General features: G+C 39.3%; 1 protein-coding gene and 1 long non-coding RNA gene across 2 annotated transcripts in view; both read right to left on the reverse strand.

The window, feature by feature from the left end:
• The window catches only part of LOC5564147 (out at first protein), a 323500-nt gene extending 308418 nt beyond the window's left edge, over positions 1 to 15082 (reverse strand). Inside the window, exon 1 of the mRNA XM_021845821.1 lies at positions 14532 to 15082. Within this exon, the coding sequence (XP_021701513.1) occupies positions 14532 to 14639 (108 nt within the window). The 5' untranslated portion in view covers positions 14640 to 15082. The remainder of the gene's footprint in view (positions 1 to 14531) is intronic.
• Positions 6746 to 7330, reverse strand: LOC110676749. Its single transcript, XR_002500685.1, has 3 exons — positions 7193 to 7330; positions 7000 to 7138; positions 6746 to 6925 (listed from the first exon to the last, which is right to left on the reverse strand). It is a non-coding gene; the product is annotated as an uncharacterized LOC110676749 (long non-coding RNA).
• Positions 15083 to 17025: the final 1943 nt, after the last annotated feature.

Genomic DNA, 17025 nt, shown 5'->3' on the forward strand with positions numbered 1-17025 from the left:
CAAAAAATAAGTGCCGAAAAAGGTCAAAAGAGGGTGCCCCGTGCTTTTGTTCGGCTATTATTTATATCCGCTACATTGTTCGAGGATGTTGAGTTGTCACTGTGTGAAGTTTGGTATTCAATATCTAGCTCCGATAAAAGCTCAAAAAAGACCCACACTTTGACGCAAGGCTCGGGTGTCGTGGGTGTAGGAATAGGGCGGGTGGTGTGTTTGTTCTGGGGTCAGACGCCGACGGCAGACCAGAGATCGTTACAATGTATTTACGTCAACAAATGTGCTGTAATGCGATATGAAATGATACAGAGCCGCTGACTAAGTCGTGTCCTGAGTGGACCAAAAGGTCGTGGGCCAGTTGAGAAGTAAATAACAACCATCGCCGTCCCACAGTGGTGCATAACCGGATAAAACTTTGTTTCCGATTTATGTACCATTGAGTGACAGTTTCTCTAAATTTGAGAATAACCAGTTTTGGTTACGCTTGTAGATCTGAAGACCTGGTTCCCACGGAGTTCATGGCTGACTTAGAACATCATATAGCTGACATATAGCTGACGTAGCTTTACACAAACAAGTGGGTCAAACAATTCTTGTTTGTTGTCTTTTTTATATTAATTGAGAAACCTCATGCAAATTTAATGTCGAGGGCATGAATTACGTTACAAAAAAAAAACATGTTTGCAATTTCTCATCGTAATAGGCTGTTCATCACGCCAAAATGTCATGAAACAGCCTAGTTTGTACTGTCTGTACCTAGTCTGCACTGAATAAAGCAGTGTTGTAATATTTAGTACGCAACTGAAATCAGTTGCGTAATGACAATAACCGAACGCTTTTTCATTACAAAACTGTTTTGAGTTGCATAATGAATCATTACCAAACCATTTTTGTAAATTTTCAAAATAATTGGGAATGCTTCCTGTTATTATTTCTGATATCCTTAAATGGTCTACAAAGAAATTGGAAAAATGTACGCAACTCGTTGCAGAACTCGGTTTTTACAGTACTCGTCGTAATATCATCATTCTGCAACTTGTTAAATAAATTGCTATTATGTAATGGTTGCAATTAGGGGGAGATCCCCCAGTACCGGACACTTAAGCCACTAAATTCATAATTCGAAAAATATTGATTTTATGGGCTCGTATTACCCATTTATGAGAAATATTATCGTTTTTATAGTGTACAAGAATAAATTTGAAAATATAAATATGAATTTTGACATTGCATTTTGATTATGTATTTTAGTACCAAATTGATCGATATTGAAAGGTGGCACCCAATAAAAATGCCTCGAATTATGTAAATTTGAACATCATTGAATGTGGAATAGTTTATAATTACCAATTCAATGCATTTGCAATATTTACAAGAATAATTTGAGTTTTTTTTTATTTTGCAAGATGTCTATCGAAAACCTCTTTCATATATGATGAAAAATAGCACATTTCACGATGTTGTTCTGAATGTTCATTCCTCTTAATTTTATTGCATGTTTGATACCATGATCGACGGAAACCATGAAAAATGAAAGTATTTTGAGACACTGATGCAATAATTACAAAGATATCATATAATCATATATCTGAGGGACAGGAGGTGCTTAATCAAAATTGTAATTTGTCCATATTTAGTTCAATTATGATACAAAATATACTCATACTTTGCGGGATCCAAAGTATTTTTTCATATTCAAAATAATTACTAAATAGGCTCAAAATTAAGGGGGTACGTCAATTTTCTGAAGATTTTCAAACTTTTCTACTTTTTTAAAAGGGCATGCATATTAGCCTGGGACACGGTTATATGAAAAATTAAGATTCTCGCTCCAGTCCACTTTTTGGATTGCATTTAGGTCCCATAACAACTGTGCAAAATTTCAGCTCGATCGGAGAAACTATATTTTAGCGCCAGCCGTTCAAAGTTTGTATGGGATTTACCATGGGAAAACTTACTTTTACAAAGAAAAATCGCCATAGGGCGCCCATTGTCCTCTATAAAAATTCTGAACTCAGATCTCGATAGGTATTTCTGCGATGAACAACATTGCCGAAGACCGCAAAGCAATCCGATGCTTGTGAAAAAAGTTATTAAGCTATTCGGAAATTTTGCCCGATTTTGTTATTATTGTTATTCCTTTACGTGTTAATCAACGTCGCCTTGCCAATATGGTTTCATAGAATAACTTTTTTCACAAGTGTCGGATTGTTTTGCGGTCTTCGGCAATATTCTTCATCGTAAAAATACCTATCGAGGTCTATGTTCAGAATTTTTATAGAGGGCAATGGGCGACCTCTGGCGATATTTCTTTGTAATAGTAAGTTTTCCCCATAGTAAATCCCATACAAACTTTGAACGGCTGGCGCTAAAATATAGTTTCTCCGATCGAGCTGAAATTTTGCACAGTTGTTGTGGGACCTAAATGCAATCCAAAAAGTGGGCTGGAGCGAGAATCTAAATGTTGTCCCACACTAATGCATATATCAAGGATGTGTTATTCTACGCAAACACTAGTCTACATAATAGCTTTTTTTCTACTAATACACCATTTCGATTGGACCATGATTTCTCAATGTTTCGACTTTGTCCGGTATTGGGTGCTGTCTGGCACTGGGGGATCTCCCCTTAAGTAAGTTTTAGATTTAGTGTCTTGTTCATTCGATTTGAGACACATTTAGGGTTTTGTTCGTCCTTTGTATGAAAACGCCCCACTGTGCCAGTCCGTTCAGTAGGAAAGAGCTCTGTGCTGTGTGTGTGGGTGCGAAAATGGTGAAATTTAATTGCATTTGGCCCCCCGGCGGAGCTGTGAGTGTTTTCGCACTGCTGACCCATGCCGGAAGCTGCGAGGGAGCTGTGTACTTGTTTTATGTTCTTGTAATTGCATTGTCAACGGGAATCCCATGGGACGGATGGAAGCGATGGTAAGCACTAAGTAACGAACTTGTGTACATTTGGTAGCAATTGGTAGTACGAGATGAGCAAATTTGTCGCTGAAGATGACGTGGAAGTTTCACTAAAAATTCAATCTTTGCTCATTGCGTTAGTTTGAGTACTTGATAACACAATGAACAAGATATAAATTATTAGGAGCGGCTTTCTTATGAAGGACAATTTTGAGCTAAATCATAAATTGAAAAGCCAGAAAGATTGCTATATAAAACTTTGTATTCAAAGATCTTTTGTTAAAGGACAATAGCAACTAAATTGCAAAAAAATATATCAAAAGCATTCTTCTTCTTAATGAAGAAAGAAGAGTTTTGAAAATATTCCTATGGAAAATACTGGTGGTATTAGCATCGAACTGTGAATGGTGGCTCTAGACCAGATTTTGTAAAACTTTCTCTACAGGAATTACTGGAAGGATGCCTGAAGGAATCCCTGAATGTATTCTGAAAGGAAATATCTGGAAGAATTTCTAAAGAACCTGCGGCAGAGACGGGTAGGAATCAATAATGAATCATTGTTGCTCCTTGATTTTTGAATTGATACCAGAATTTACTGCAAGGATGAAAATGAAAAAATGTGTTAAGACCATTTTTCTTGAAACAAGAGCTTAAGAGACCTTCAATTAGCCGAGTGGTTAGAATCCGCGGCTACAAAGCAAAGCCATGCTGAAGGTGTCTGGGTTCGATTCCCGGTCGGTCCAGGATCTTTGCTTGGAAATTACCTTGGCTTCTCTGGGCATAGAGTATCATCGTACCTGCCACACGAAATGGTCGTAATGTCAAGAAGAAGAAGAAGAATTGACCTTCAATAAAACAGAGACTTTTAGAGTTTTCCTCAAATAAGTGTCCATGTTTGTTTGAAGAAACCCGTTACAAGCCCTGAAATCCGCTTGTCTATGGCACATCCGAAAGTCGTCCAAACAATAACAACGAATCCGCTACAAATCCGGTAAACATGTCTAGCCCCCGAGGTCCGGATCTCATTACCGGTCCATCAGATTTGCTTGCCTTTGCTTGTTCGCAGAATAAAAAATGAGAAAAATTGCATATAAGGGTACACAAGCGCAAACCCCCCTCTCAAAAGCGAACAAGTGCATAGTGCAGCGGGAAGCTGGTAGCTCATTCAGCAGATTCTACTCTCACCGCATCAGCCCGTGGTAAATCCACCACCATCAGATCCAGTGCGCCCAATTTAAAGAGCAAGATGCTTCTCCACCGACGGCAGCTCTTTCCACCATCTGAGATACTTTTTGGTTGGTACCGTAGAAAGTAAAAACTTTGATAGTTGTTTGGAAGAAAATCTGATTATTTGTGCATTCTGTCACAACAGTTTTCGTTTTATATTTTTGAAACAAGTACTTTTATCCTTCTTAGTTATTGATTACAGTTAAAAGATAGTATAACGAATCATTTTGAGTGCACCTCCATTTTTTAATGTAATATAACGTAGAGTTGCTGTTTTTGGTTACTTTGATAATGGGAATGCAAACACAACAATCCACAACCAAACTACTGTTTGACATCTGAGGGGTGCAGTCTCGAATATATTGGTCACACACACAAGTTTTTCAACCAGTGCTAACCGTTATTTGTTTGATTGTATCGCAGGAAACCATTTACAAGGTGTACACTTAAAATGTTTCACACTGAGCTTCTGCAATTTGATGAGGCCAATAAATCCAATGTAGCAGCTGAAACCCATAGTTTCTGACCGTATGTTAGTAAAAATATATTTCACAAAAGTTCTGAAAATATGACCCATCAATTAGACCAAGTAAAACGCTTCTTCAACAGTTGATTGTTTCTGTGTCACATAAAATGTATAACATATTGTAGCGTGACGAAATAATGAGCACACACTTCTAGGCATACTCGGATCACTTTGATGAAAATTTGAGCTTTACAGCAGCCTGGCTGCTTGTTGATACCCAGTTCGCAACCCCTAGTTTGACATCATTTCAGTTAGAATAAAATTGGGGAATGTTGATAGACACCAAGTCATTCAAGTCATCGTGTAAAAGTTTGGGTTCACTAAAACTTACTTCTGTGAACTTTCATACTAATTATGTGCGCACCGCTATTTACGTTCAAATATGCCATATGAAATTGATCGAAAAACGACAGAGATATCAACAAAATAGTAGTTTACGTAACAAGTTGCGGAATGACGATTTTTACAGCACGAGTCGTACATTTGTCCAACGAGGCTTGCCGAGTTGGATAACTACGACGAGTGCTGTAAAAATCGAGTTCTGCAACGAGTTGCGTACAACTTTTTTTGCAATTTCGTAGAACACCACTGGAGGGTATCAGAAATCACATCTGGATGCTTGCACCATCATTTTGCAATTTCTGAAAATAGTTGGGTAATGATTCATTACGCAACTCAAAACAGTTGCGTAATGAGAAAGCGTTGCGTAATGAATCATTACAGCACTGGTTTCAGTTGCGTAATGACAATTCCCGCACTGCTTACTTCAGTGCAGGAAAGTAGGCCGTTTCATGACAGATTGGAGTGATGAAAAACAGCCTATTACGATGAGAAATAGCAAAAAAATATTTTTGCGATTTCTCATCGTAATAGGCTATTTTTCATCACGCTAATCTGTCATGAAACGGCCTACTTTCCTGCACTGAAGTATGCAGTGCGGGAATAGGCATTACGCAACTGCAACCAGAGCGGTAATGATTCATTACGCAACGCTTTCTCATTACGCAACTGTTTTGAGTTGCGTATGATTCATTACAATTCATTACATTCCTACACAATAATTTTTCAGAAATTGTAAAATAATGGTGAATGCATTCCGATATAATTTCTGGTACCCTTAAGTGGTCTTTTACGAAATTGCAAAAAATGTTGTACGTAACTCGTTGCGGAACTCGATTTTTACAGCACTTGTCGTAACTCGGAAAGCCTTGTAGGATAAATCTACGACTCGTGCTGTAAAAATCATCATTCTGCAACTTGTTCCGTAAACTACTATTGCATGCGTCGTATGTGAATCCGAACTTTTGCACGATGACTTCAATGGCTATTTAGTTGATATTAAATAGTTTTTAGACTTTTTCGTTCAAATTTCGCTAGCACTTTTCGAAGAATCTAAGATTACGGTTCTGATGATACATTAATTTTAAATTATGGTCGATCCAATGCTGAGAAAATTAGCATTTTTTTTTTCAGTGCGTTATTTGAAAATTGTCACAACCAAGGTATTTAAAAGGGAGGTAATTCAATGTGTCAAATAGGGCATTCCACCATATTGGAAAACAATTTGACAGCTGGCCGGTTTGTTATGCTTCATCAGGGCAGTAAGCCTTGAGATCCTAGCAACATGTTTCCCCTCAAACCATTTTGCTTTGCTCCTGTCAATCAACTGCGGTTTTAGCGTTCCCTTTCCGAACTCGTTCTTTAAATTTTTTAGTGTTGACTCTGGAAGAAGATGTTGTTTAAGATCTCAATATGTATTGCAATTATTCATCTCAGTGACATGCGTTCTAATTCTTTGAAAATTGATGTTTTAAGAGAATAGTCATACATAAATGTGGCACTATGAACGCCTCTGTCCATTCACAAATTTCATAACGCTGGAGAGGGTGGATTGCCCTAATGATGTTACGGCTCATACTAAAACTAAAAAACTGCAATTCAAAAAGCGTCACATTGGAGTGGGTGTGTGCCCGAAATGGCCGATTCTAGCGTTATGAAATATGAAAACAAACCGTAATCGGCAGTTGTATGTACGGTTACCTACATTTTTGCACATTACAGGTATGCAAGTAGGAAGAATTGAATTCAGTACTCGATAATCAAAAACTCATAGAAGAGCAAATATATTCATAGGTATTTCCGGGAATACACAAAACACTTGAGAAATATATGGATAATTATTTATGCAGCAATCTCGAAAAACGTTCAAAATAAGACTCCATTTCAGCGATTTTTGGGCTCCATTTTGTCTCTCACCGTTGCAATAAAAAGTCTGAAAATAGGAATATAAATTAGTTTCCAATTGTTACCATCTTCATAGCTCAAAACTTCGTTCTCAATACATACGAAATAAAACCGAGTACAGCACAATGGCCTCATGATGCCTTAAACAAGCTGAAATCTTCCCTTGTACACCAGATTAGCAGCAATAGAGTTAGTCCATGCAGAGCCCAAAAATTTCGTTTAAATGCACGATCACGATATTCTTAAATTAGAAAATTGGAATAAGGCTTGAATTTAAACTATGAAATGCGCTTACCAACTTCTGGTACTCGGAATCAGTCTTTTCTACTGCACACATTTTCAATTTGTTTTCCAAAACATAACAACACTATAATCGTACCATGGAAACGGCATTAATCAGCGGAGGGGAAAGAACATCGCCAGCCAGCCGACTCGCCAGCTGTTATTTTTTACATTACATCATTTGGGCAGGGGTTTTTTTTGAAAGCTACAGAGTTCATATTTGGCCACAATATGTGTCGTACATAAGTGCTTCTCAATGCTAAGCATCAGACAGTTCGGCCGAGAAAAAACCCCATGCCAAAGTGAATCATGGAAGTGCCCAAGTGGTTCTGCGCCCCAGTTGTCGCAGAACAAAATGTTTGGAAATTTTAAAATGCTACCAATTTCCAAATATCAATTAACTTATGATCTCTACCTAAAAGCCATTGGTAACCAAGTGTTGTTACTTAGCTAATGAATGGATTTACACAATGTTTTAAATGCTAAGATGAAGGAAAGATGCTCTTCTATCTCTTAGTGACGATAATTGTTATCTTTGTCCGTTAATTTACTTAAAAGCAACGAACTACACACTCGATTACCAATGGCTTTTAGGGCGAGCTCGTATGTAATGCGAGAAATGCTCTTGATTCCAATGAAAAAAGCTCTGACAGGGCAGTTCATCCCTTTTTCGCCTGCTTGTCCCATATTCAATGTAAACCACATGGGCCGCGGTACAAATATGCGTAGAACGGCAAGAAAGTGCCATAATAATACTGTTTGCTTATGCATTTGTTAAGCTTAACCTATCAACAAAAACTTTGTTGTTTCATTTACTAGGGTAACGGTCGTATTTTGGACCCCTAAGGAAGTGATTTCATTTTTTTGTCCCAATTAATTAATTGCACAGCGTAACCAAGTCAAAAAACATGACAAAATGTAGAGATAAACTTCCTCTACGAGATAAAATGCCCATACGATCATTAGGCATCCAAAATATGTCGAAAATAATTGAATTGCGAAGCACTGCTTTTCATTATTTTGGACACACTAATACATTTTGGTCCCTTAAAGTATATATTTTGGACCCCCGGAATTTTTTATCGTTTGACGACAAAGTCCACGACACTGGTTGTATAATATGCTTGCCCATAGTCTAATCAATCGATTGACAATGGAAAACCGAAGAAATTCTACGCTTTTAGTTCAGAAATTTGAAAAAAGTTTTTGTTTACATCTGGAAAATTTCTGACGGCTTCAATTTCTGGGTGTAACGTGTTGTAACGGTTGCATGGATGAACCGATTGAATTAAATTAATTTCAGATAAAATAAACACATTTTCTTTGTACAAACGGATGATGCAAGTACGGAATAGTTCTTTCTTTCCAAATGACATGCGAATTGAGTTGATCTTTCGATTTAAACTGGGAAATTTGCAGGAAAATGGCCCAGGGGGCCCAAAATATATAGAGGTCCAAAATATATTGGTTACCCTAAGTGGTGGAACTCGATCAAAGTTAATCGCATAATCAAAGTCTCCCCGCTCTACGGTACTCCCTAGATGGTGAGTGAGAGATGTGTATCAGTTCATGTTCAGCGTGAATGGTGTGCAACGCGGAAAATGCGCTTCCTTCTTCCCTTAGCTCAGCAGAACACACAACAGAATGGGCTTCCGTTTCCTTCGTTTGCTCAAGACAAGCTTCAAACGGCACCATGCTGCTGCCACGTAGGGTAAGAGAAGATTTGCTTTCCACCACCGCGCTGCCGACCCTTTGTTCACTCTAAGAAGCAATGGTAACATCTCGCAGCAGCAGCAGCATGTTTGTGTTTGGAGTATTCTTGAGAGTCGGTTGGTTGCTTGGAGAGCAGAAATCGTACCGGTGCTTGTGGGGGATAGATTTATTTATTCATGATGATCGTGATGAAAAAAGAAAATAATTGAATTTGATGCAGATATTTGCTTGGTGCATGAATGCTCAGCAGGGTTAGTGCAGGGTAATTTGATACCTATATAATTACAAATAGATAATCTGGATGAAAGTGAAATTATGTCTAGAAATTAGTTACCATGTTAAACTTTCAACAGACGACACTAATGTTAGAAATTTCGGCTAAAACATCTTTATTTCCGTAATCAGCGGCAAAATTGAATATTTCGCATGTAATAACTAAACATACCATACGAATTGACGGAACAGAGCCCGCCTAGGAAGCAGCGATACAATAGACGGGGATCTTTTCGAGGTGGTTGATGAGTTTGTCTACCTCGGATCCTTGTTAATGGCTGATAACAACGTTAGCCGTAGAATACGGAGACGCATCATCTGTGGAAGTCGCACCTACTATGGATTCCATAAAAAGCAGCGATCGAGAAAGATTCACCCTTGCATCAAATGGTACCATGCACAAAACGCTAATAAGACCAAAGTGACCGAAGGAGTGTTCGAATAACGGGTGCTTAGGACGATCTTTGGCGGTGTGATGTATGACGGCGACGAATGAACCACGAGCTCGCCAGGCTCGACCGTGATCCCTGTACCCAGAACGTGGCGAAAGCCGGAAGGGTGCGATGGGCAGGGCATGTTGAAAGACTACCGGACAACCACACAAAGATGGTCATTTCATTTATTCAGTTCACATCTACACAGATAACACTGAATCAACAATTTCACGCCAAAATTCTCGATTTATGGCCGCATATCTCCATCCTCGGTTCTGCCCCACGCTCACCAAATCGATATGCACTTGTTCGCACACCTAGCTCACTGCGCTCCACGCTTTCTTGTACCAACCGGATCCGAAGCGAACTCCATCTTTATAGGATTGCTCTCCGGCATTCTTGCAACATGCCCTGCCCATCGTATCCTACCAGCTTTGGCCACCTTCTGGATACTGAGTTCGTCGTAGAGTTGGGCGGTGTGAGTCTTTTTTGACCGCAGCTTCTTGTGGAGGCCAAAGTAGGCCCAACTTTCACTGATGATGCGCCTCCATACTTCACGGTTAACGTTATTGTCAGTCGTCAGCAAGGATCCCAGGTAGACGAACTCGTCGACCACTTCGAACGTATCCCCGTCTATCGTAACACTACAACCTAGGTGAACCTTCTCGAACGCGGCCCTACCAGCTATCATGTACTTTGTCTTGATCGCATTCACCACCAGTCCAACTTTTGCTGCCTCACGTTTCAGGCGAGTGTACAGGTCTGCCACCTTTTCAAATGTTCGGCCGACAATGTCCATATCATCCGCGAAGCAAACAAATTGACTGGATCTCGTAAAAATCGCACCCCGAATGTTCAGCCCGGCTCTCCGCATAACACCTTCTAGCGCAATATTGAATAACAGGCACGAAAGCTCATTACCTTGTCGTAGTCCCCGGCGGGATCCAAACGAACTGGAATGTTCGCTTGGAACCATCACACAATTTTGCACACCTTCCATCGTCGCCCTTATCAGCCTCGTCGTGAACTTCCCGGGAAAGCTGTTCTCGTCCATGTCTTTCCATAGCTCTACGCGGTCCAAACTATCGTATGCCGCCTTGAAATCGATGAAAAGGTGATGCGTTGGGACCTGGTATTCACGACATTTTTAAAAGATTTGCCGTACAGTAAAGATCTGGTCCGATGTCGATCGGCCGTAAACGAAGCCGACTTGATAATTTCCCACGAACTCGTTTACCACAGGTGACAGACGACGGAAGATGATCTGGGATAATACTTTGTAGGCCGCATTGAGAACGGTGATCGCTCGAAAGTTCTCACAATCTAACTTGTCGCCTTTCTTGTAGATCCTTCATTCCACTCCTCCGGAAGCTGTTCTGTTTCTCATATTGTGCCTATCATCCGATACAGACAAATGGCCAACGTCTCCGGGCCCATCTTTATGAGTTCAACTCCGATACCATCCTTACCAGCAGCTTTATTGTTCTTGAGCTGGTGAATGGTATCCGTAACCTCCCTCAAAGTGGGGGCTGGTTGGTTCCCATCGCCCGCAGTACTGACGAAGGCATTTCCTCCGTTGTCCCGTCCTTCATTGCTTGTGCTCTTAACGCCATTCAGGTGTTCGTCGATGTGTTGCTTCCACCTTTCGATCACCTCACGCTCGCCCATCAAGATGCTCCTGAGCGTTTAGATCTCCTATGATGATTTTGACGTCATGGCTTGGGCAGCTGTCGTACTCGCGTTCGAGCTGCGCGTTATAATAATACGGGCGCTTCCGGAGTGAGGGTTGTGGCCTTTGAGCCTCAACTTGCACATTCTCTCATTGATCGGCCATTTGATATTTGTCATTTGATGACTCTCCATGGTATTAACTTCAATTTGTCAAAAATGTGGAATGTGACTGTTTTGCAGTTATGGGCAGTAATGGTGAATTTGGTGTCAAGAATAACGCCCAGGTCTCGTATAAAGTCCACCCGTGAAAGAAATTCTTCATTTCGAACGCATAAGGTACAGTGGGGGAAGTGTATCAGTGGGGTAAGTGAATCATTCGTCAATATTAAGCATAAATACTTGAATATGTTGAATGTTTTCGCACAATTGCTTCGTTTTAGGTTATATTCTTACGTCCACACTGATACTATTGCAAAACTGGTACTACACGTACACTGACACAAGCAAACTTGTTAGCTGCAAAAAATAATTAATTTCAAAATTGTTTTCTATCAAACAAATATCCATTGTATCTGTCTAAAATCGAATTTTATTAGTTTTTTCGACACATGGTGAGCATTTCAGTTCTAATTTAATGAATCACAATGAAAATATGTGATGTTTACAAATAAATACAGATATATTGTACATGGTACACTTACTCCTACTTTTTAATGGGGTGGGGTAAGTGGATCAAGTATTATTATCATTTATTGGCAGACTGCTTACGAGAATTTTAATAAGATTTAATATTCGAAAATTTTGTTTTCCTTTATTTTTTTTCATTCCCAGCTTAAATTTGTCAAATTGACCATAGATCATTTGAATTAATCCACCTAAGTTTTTTTAACCTTTCTGGTATAAAAAAAAAAATAAAATAATAATAATTTCAAAACACACACGAAACTTTTCGTGCTTTATCTAAACTGAGTTGCAAAAGAGCAAAATATACTAATTCTCCAATTGGAAGCATATTATCGTACTTTGTTTGGCCATATAAATTATTCAAGAAAAATGATACAAACATAAGTAGAATAAAAAGTGTTCAGTTCGTTATTTAAACATAAATGTTACTAATATTTTCAAACTACGAGTGTTTTTCAAAACATCGTAAGGAATAATCCTACAATACTTCTGTTTAACTTATGTGTATAAATGGATGAATTTTCTACAAATTATTCTGGTTTCAATGTTTTTTTGTTGTTTGAATCAGTGTTAACCAATGTATACATATTTTCAAATATATTTTGATTAAATAAAGATACTTTTTAATTTTAAAGTATTAAAATGTACCATTACTAGCACTCATAACAAGAACGACAGTAATATCATTCTTACTATACATAATTACATCACATTTGTTTTGAGAACAGATTTTTTCTATTGGTGATCCACTTACCCCACCATGGTGGGGCAAGTGGATCATTTGGAGCAAATTTTTAAGTGCCTCATACTCAATACATAATAATCAGAAAAATCAAAATAATCGATGATTTGAAGTATATTAGTCCCTCATTTGTTATCCACAGAAAAAAGTTTGAATTACATTATTCACGTTAGCTGTCATACAAAGATTTAAATCTTAGAACTAAGCCATCCTTAGCAACAGCATTAACAAGTTTTGATTTTGGAGCTTAATCACGCGCATTTCTCCTGCATGGATTGGGTCTCGAAATGTTATTATGACTCCTCCAGCAAACTTCAGCAACGTGCCCAGGTTGATGAGAAGAAGAGCACTTGATTGGTTTCCATGTAGACGAATTTGATGTTTCCAAATATTCTAAAAGCTTGAACAATTTCTTCACAAGATTTCGACTTGACAATAATTAGGGAAAGATTCAAATTTTGCGAACTAGGTTTTTGGAGGCTCTTCAGTATTGCATCGTACTTTTAAATATAAAATCAGCTTGTGAATGTAGCCAGGAAGTAGCCTTCCCTTCAAGGTTCCGGATAATCACCATCTTCATGACAAACTCGTCTATTTTATGCACGTATTTCGTATCACAAAATGATTTACATCTTCTTCAGTAGCACCAGCAAACGATGGCAGCATAATAGAAATTTGTTACGGTCCAAAATTATGAATTTGAAGGATATTTGAATTATTTTGAATCAACGTATCACTCTTCTTGATTGAATTTTGAGCTTGGATTCTATCAGATAACATAGCTTGCTGTACATTACGACCTTCGCTGATGAAATCTCCAGCTATACCTGCAGCTTGTGGTCCGCTTCTTTGAAATGAATTTCAACGTATTCTTGACGTACTTTTCAAGCACACGTCTCATATTCTCTATTCAAGTGACGGACTCTCAACAGGTTGGACAGAGTTTACAGACATTCTACTAACTTCCACGGTATTTGAATTTTGAAATTCGAATCCGTGAAAAAAATCGATTTTCAAGTATACCATGACTTTAGAATTTCTGCAGAGGTTTTATGGTAGTAGTAATCTGGCTTGTCACTTTTGAATTTTAGTAATAAAATACGTCTTTATGGTTCAGAGGTTTATTATACAATGATTTTACCTATCGGCAATCAAGGGCTTTCAGTTATCCGAGAAATTCCGTAGTTTATTTCTTTGCATTAGCAATTACTAGAACCATAATGTTGCTGCTGTTGTCATCCAAATTTGAGTACACATAATGCAAATACAACCATCATTAACCACGGAAAAGCCTCACTTCTGCAGTTCCATACCAGTTGTTGATTCCAATTATCATCCTACACGTTATTACACATAAGCCCAATCAAACCCCCACAAGGTATACGATTGACGGTAAAATTTATCTCCGGTACGTGACTGGAATGTATCGCCAAACAAATCCTCTAAACGTGCACAACGCATCATCAATGACGGTAATTCCTTCTGCAAATATCACGCATTTCCATGTATCCATGATTTGCATCCCTAGAAGCGCTTTTACGACCATCTCATCCTTTGACTATAAAACGTTGAGCCACCGCAAATGGTCAGTCTAATAAAAACAAATAGCCAAACAATTCCAGACTCAGACATTGCAGAAGCATAATAACAAAATCCGAACAACCAAAACAATAAAGCTGTCAAATTACGACCGTAAAAAGCACCGACTCTGCGACATAATAGCCGTATGTTGCACGACCAGCCCTGGAGAAACGTCAGAATGTGATAAAAGCTAACAAAAGCGACGAAGGGATTGAAAGCAAAACAAAAAATAGCATGTCCAAAATATCACAGACCTGATTCTGTACATTGATGACTAGTTGAGTTATCCCATGGCTAATCTGCATCAGCAGGCAGATGAAACCTATCACTATTTTCCTACTAATACACGACTTGAAATACATTGCGCCTGAATTCACTATTCGCTACACGGCACTAGCACTGCACAGCATAGAGACTTTCTTCTGCTATAGAACTGAACTTCTAATGCCCTAGTCGGCAAACTTCCCCGTTTTGACAATTTCGGCTACTTTTACCGAACACTAAAGACGAATTACACCCAATTCATCACAAAATCAGCAAACCACACAACATCTTTCCGCAGATGTTATCAATCTCCGGCATTCTAGTCGTAATGCATCTGTATCACTTCCCCACTCTCAATCAATCAAAAATCATCCCCCACAACACTGCTGCACAGCCTGTATCTTGTTCGGCAAAGAACACAACCGAGTCTACCGAGTTGGATCACCGAGCAACATCACAATCGACCGACCGCACCGAACGAAGTGTACCGCGGAACTGATTGACGACGAGACTGGCACTCCGGCTCTGTGACGAATGGGAGAGCAAAACGACGTGCGGCGAAGGAATTTGTTGCGGACTGCGGTTTGTTTGTATCGCGGAGTTTGTTGCAGCGAAGATGGAGCTGCGTGACAGAGGCGCATGCGCTGCGAGCGCCTCAGTGCTGCCCCTGGCGGAAAAAGAGGAATATATTTAAAGGTAATGAAGTTTGCTTTATCTGTTGTTCGGTAATTTTGAACATTATATTCAAATAAATACAAAGAACTTGACAAATAAAATCCTGTAGTACAAATAAATTTGTCATTTCTGGATGCTGGGGCAGAATAAGCTATGTAAAAGGAAAATAATGGTTATTATTTGCCAAAATTTCAAAAGTCGTTTTTTCGTCAAAACTGAAGCATTTGACGCGAAACATAGCATCGCAGGCCCACTCTATCTAATATGCAATAACTTACTAACACCAGTTATCTTGAACTTCGAATGTAGCTTTCAAAATATTATGAATAATTTTGAAACACACTGTGTTTTTAAGCCACGCATAATGAAGATAAAATAATCCAATAGAAAATTAATTAAATCAAACTACGTCTACGAAAATAATATTGCATGATGGATTCTTAGGCTCTGCCTTAGGTCTTCCGATCTCTACCATCTCTACCACCAGTCATCTAGTACTCAATGAAGAAGTTCAATGAAGTATATATTAATGAATGGCTGACTACATAAGAAGTCAACCATCCATAAATCTGTTCAAACAACTAATTGAAAAATGTCAATAAATTTCCAGGAGCGAACTGTCATTTGCATCTCATATAGGGTGTACGGAATCATATTACGACAAATACAAATATTTTGCAAAATTCGCACGTTCAACCAACCATGTTCAAACTTTCAGGGAGTGAAATACAACATCTCATGAATATTTTCCCATGTTTGTTATGATTTTCAATTTCAATCCCATATCCGAATGCACGAATTTTTCTTTTCACACTACTCATAAGGTCCTATGCAACACTTGAACCAACTTTTTTGCGTGACAGCCCCTTTTTACTTCAATTTAACTTCCTTAAGATGCTTCCCAAGGTTTTTGCTTCATGATGGCTCAGTACTTTACAATTGGCTGCAGCTCTGATGCGTTCGGGGGATTGAGATGCTTCACCACGAAATTGACCTCCTTATCCTTGTACCACTCCAAAACCTCTTTCGAGTAATGGCACGAGGACAATTCCGGCCAGAAAATCGTAGGACCACCATTTGACCTCAGAAAAGGAAGTAGACGCTTTTGGATGCGAAAGTCTATCACCCTGTCGAAGTCTCTGGCGGGATTCGAACGAACTGGAATGTTCGCCCGAAATCTTCACGCTATTCTGCACACCGTCCATCGTTGCTCTTATTAGTCTTGTGAGCTTCCCGGGAAAGCTGTACTCCATGATTTTCCATAGTTCTTCGCGGTCGATACTATCATAAGCCGCTTTGAAATCGATGAACAGGTGATGCGTTGGGACTTGGTATTCACGGCATTTCTAGAGGATTTGCCGTACAGTGAAGATATGGTCCATTGTCGAGCGGCCGTTGATGAAACCAGCTTGATAACGGAAGATAATCTGGGATAGCACTTTGTAGGCGGCATTCAGGATAGTGATCGCACGATAGTTTTCACAATCCAGTTTGTCGCCCTTCTTGTAGATGGGGCATATGACCCCTTGCTCCCACCCCTCCGGCTATTGTTCCGTTTCCCAGATTCTGACAATCAGCCGGTGCAGGCAGGCGGCCAACCTCTCCGGGCCCATTTTGATGAGTTCAGCTCCGATACCATCCTTACCAGCGGCCGTGTTATTCTTGAGCTGGTTGATGGCATCCTTAACTTCCCCCAATGTGGCGGTTGGTTTCCTTCATCCGCCGTGCTGACGTAGTCACTTCCTCCGCTGTCGTGACCCTCGGCGCCTGTGTTCTCCGTGCCATTCAGATGTTCATCGTAGTGCTGCT

This window comes from Aedes aegypti, chromosome 2, assembly GCF_002204515.2.
Source record: "Aedes aegypti strain LVP_AGWG chromosome 2, AaegL5.0 Primary Assembly, whole genome shotgun sequence".
In the NCBI taxonomy this organism is placed as follows: domain Eukaryota; kingdom Metazoa; phylum Arthropoda; class Insecta; order Diptera; family Culicidae; genus Aedes; species Aedes aegypti.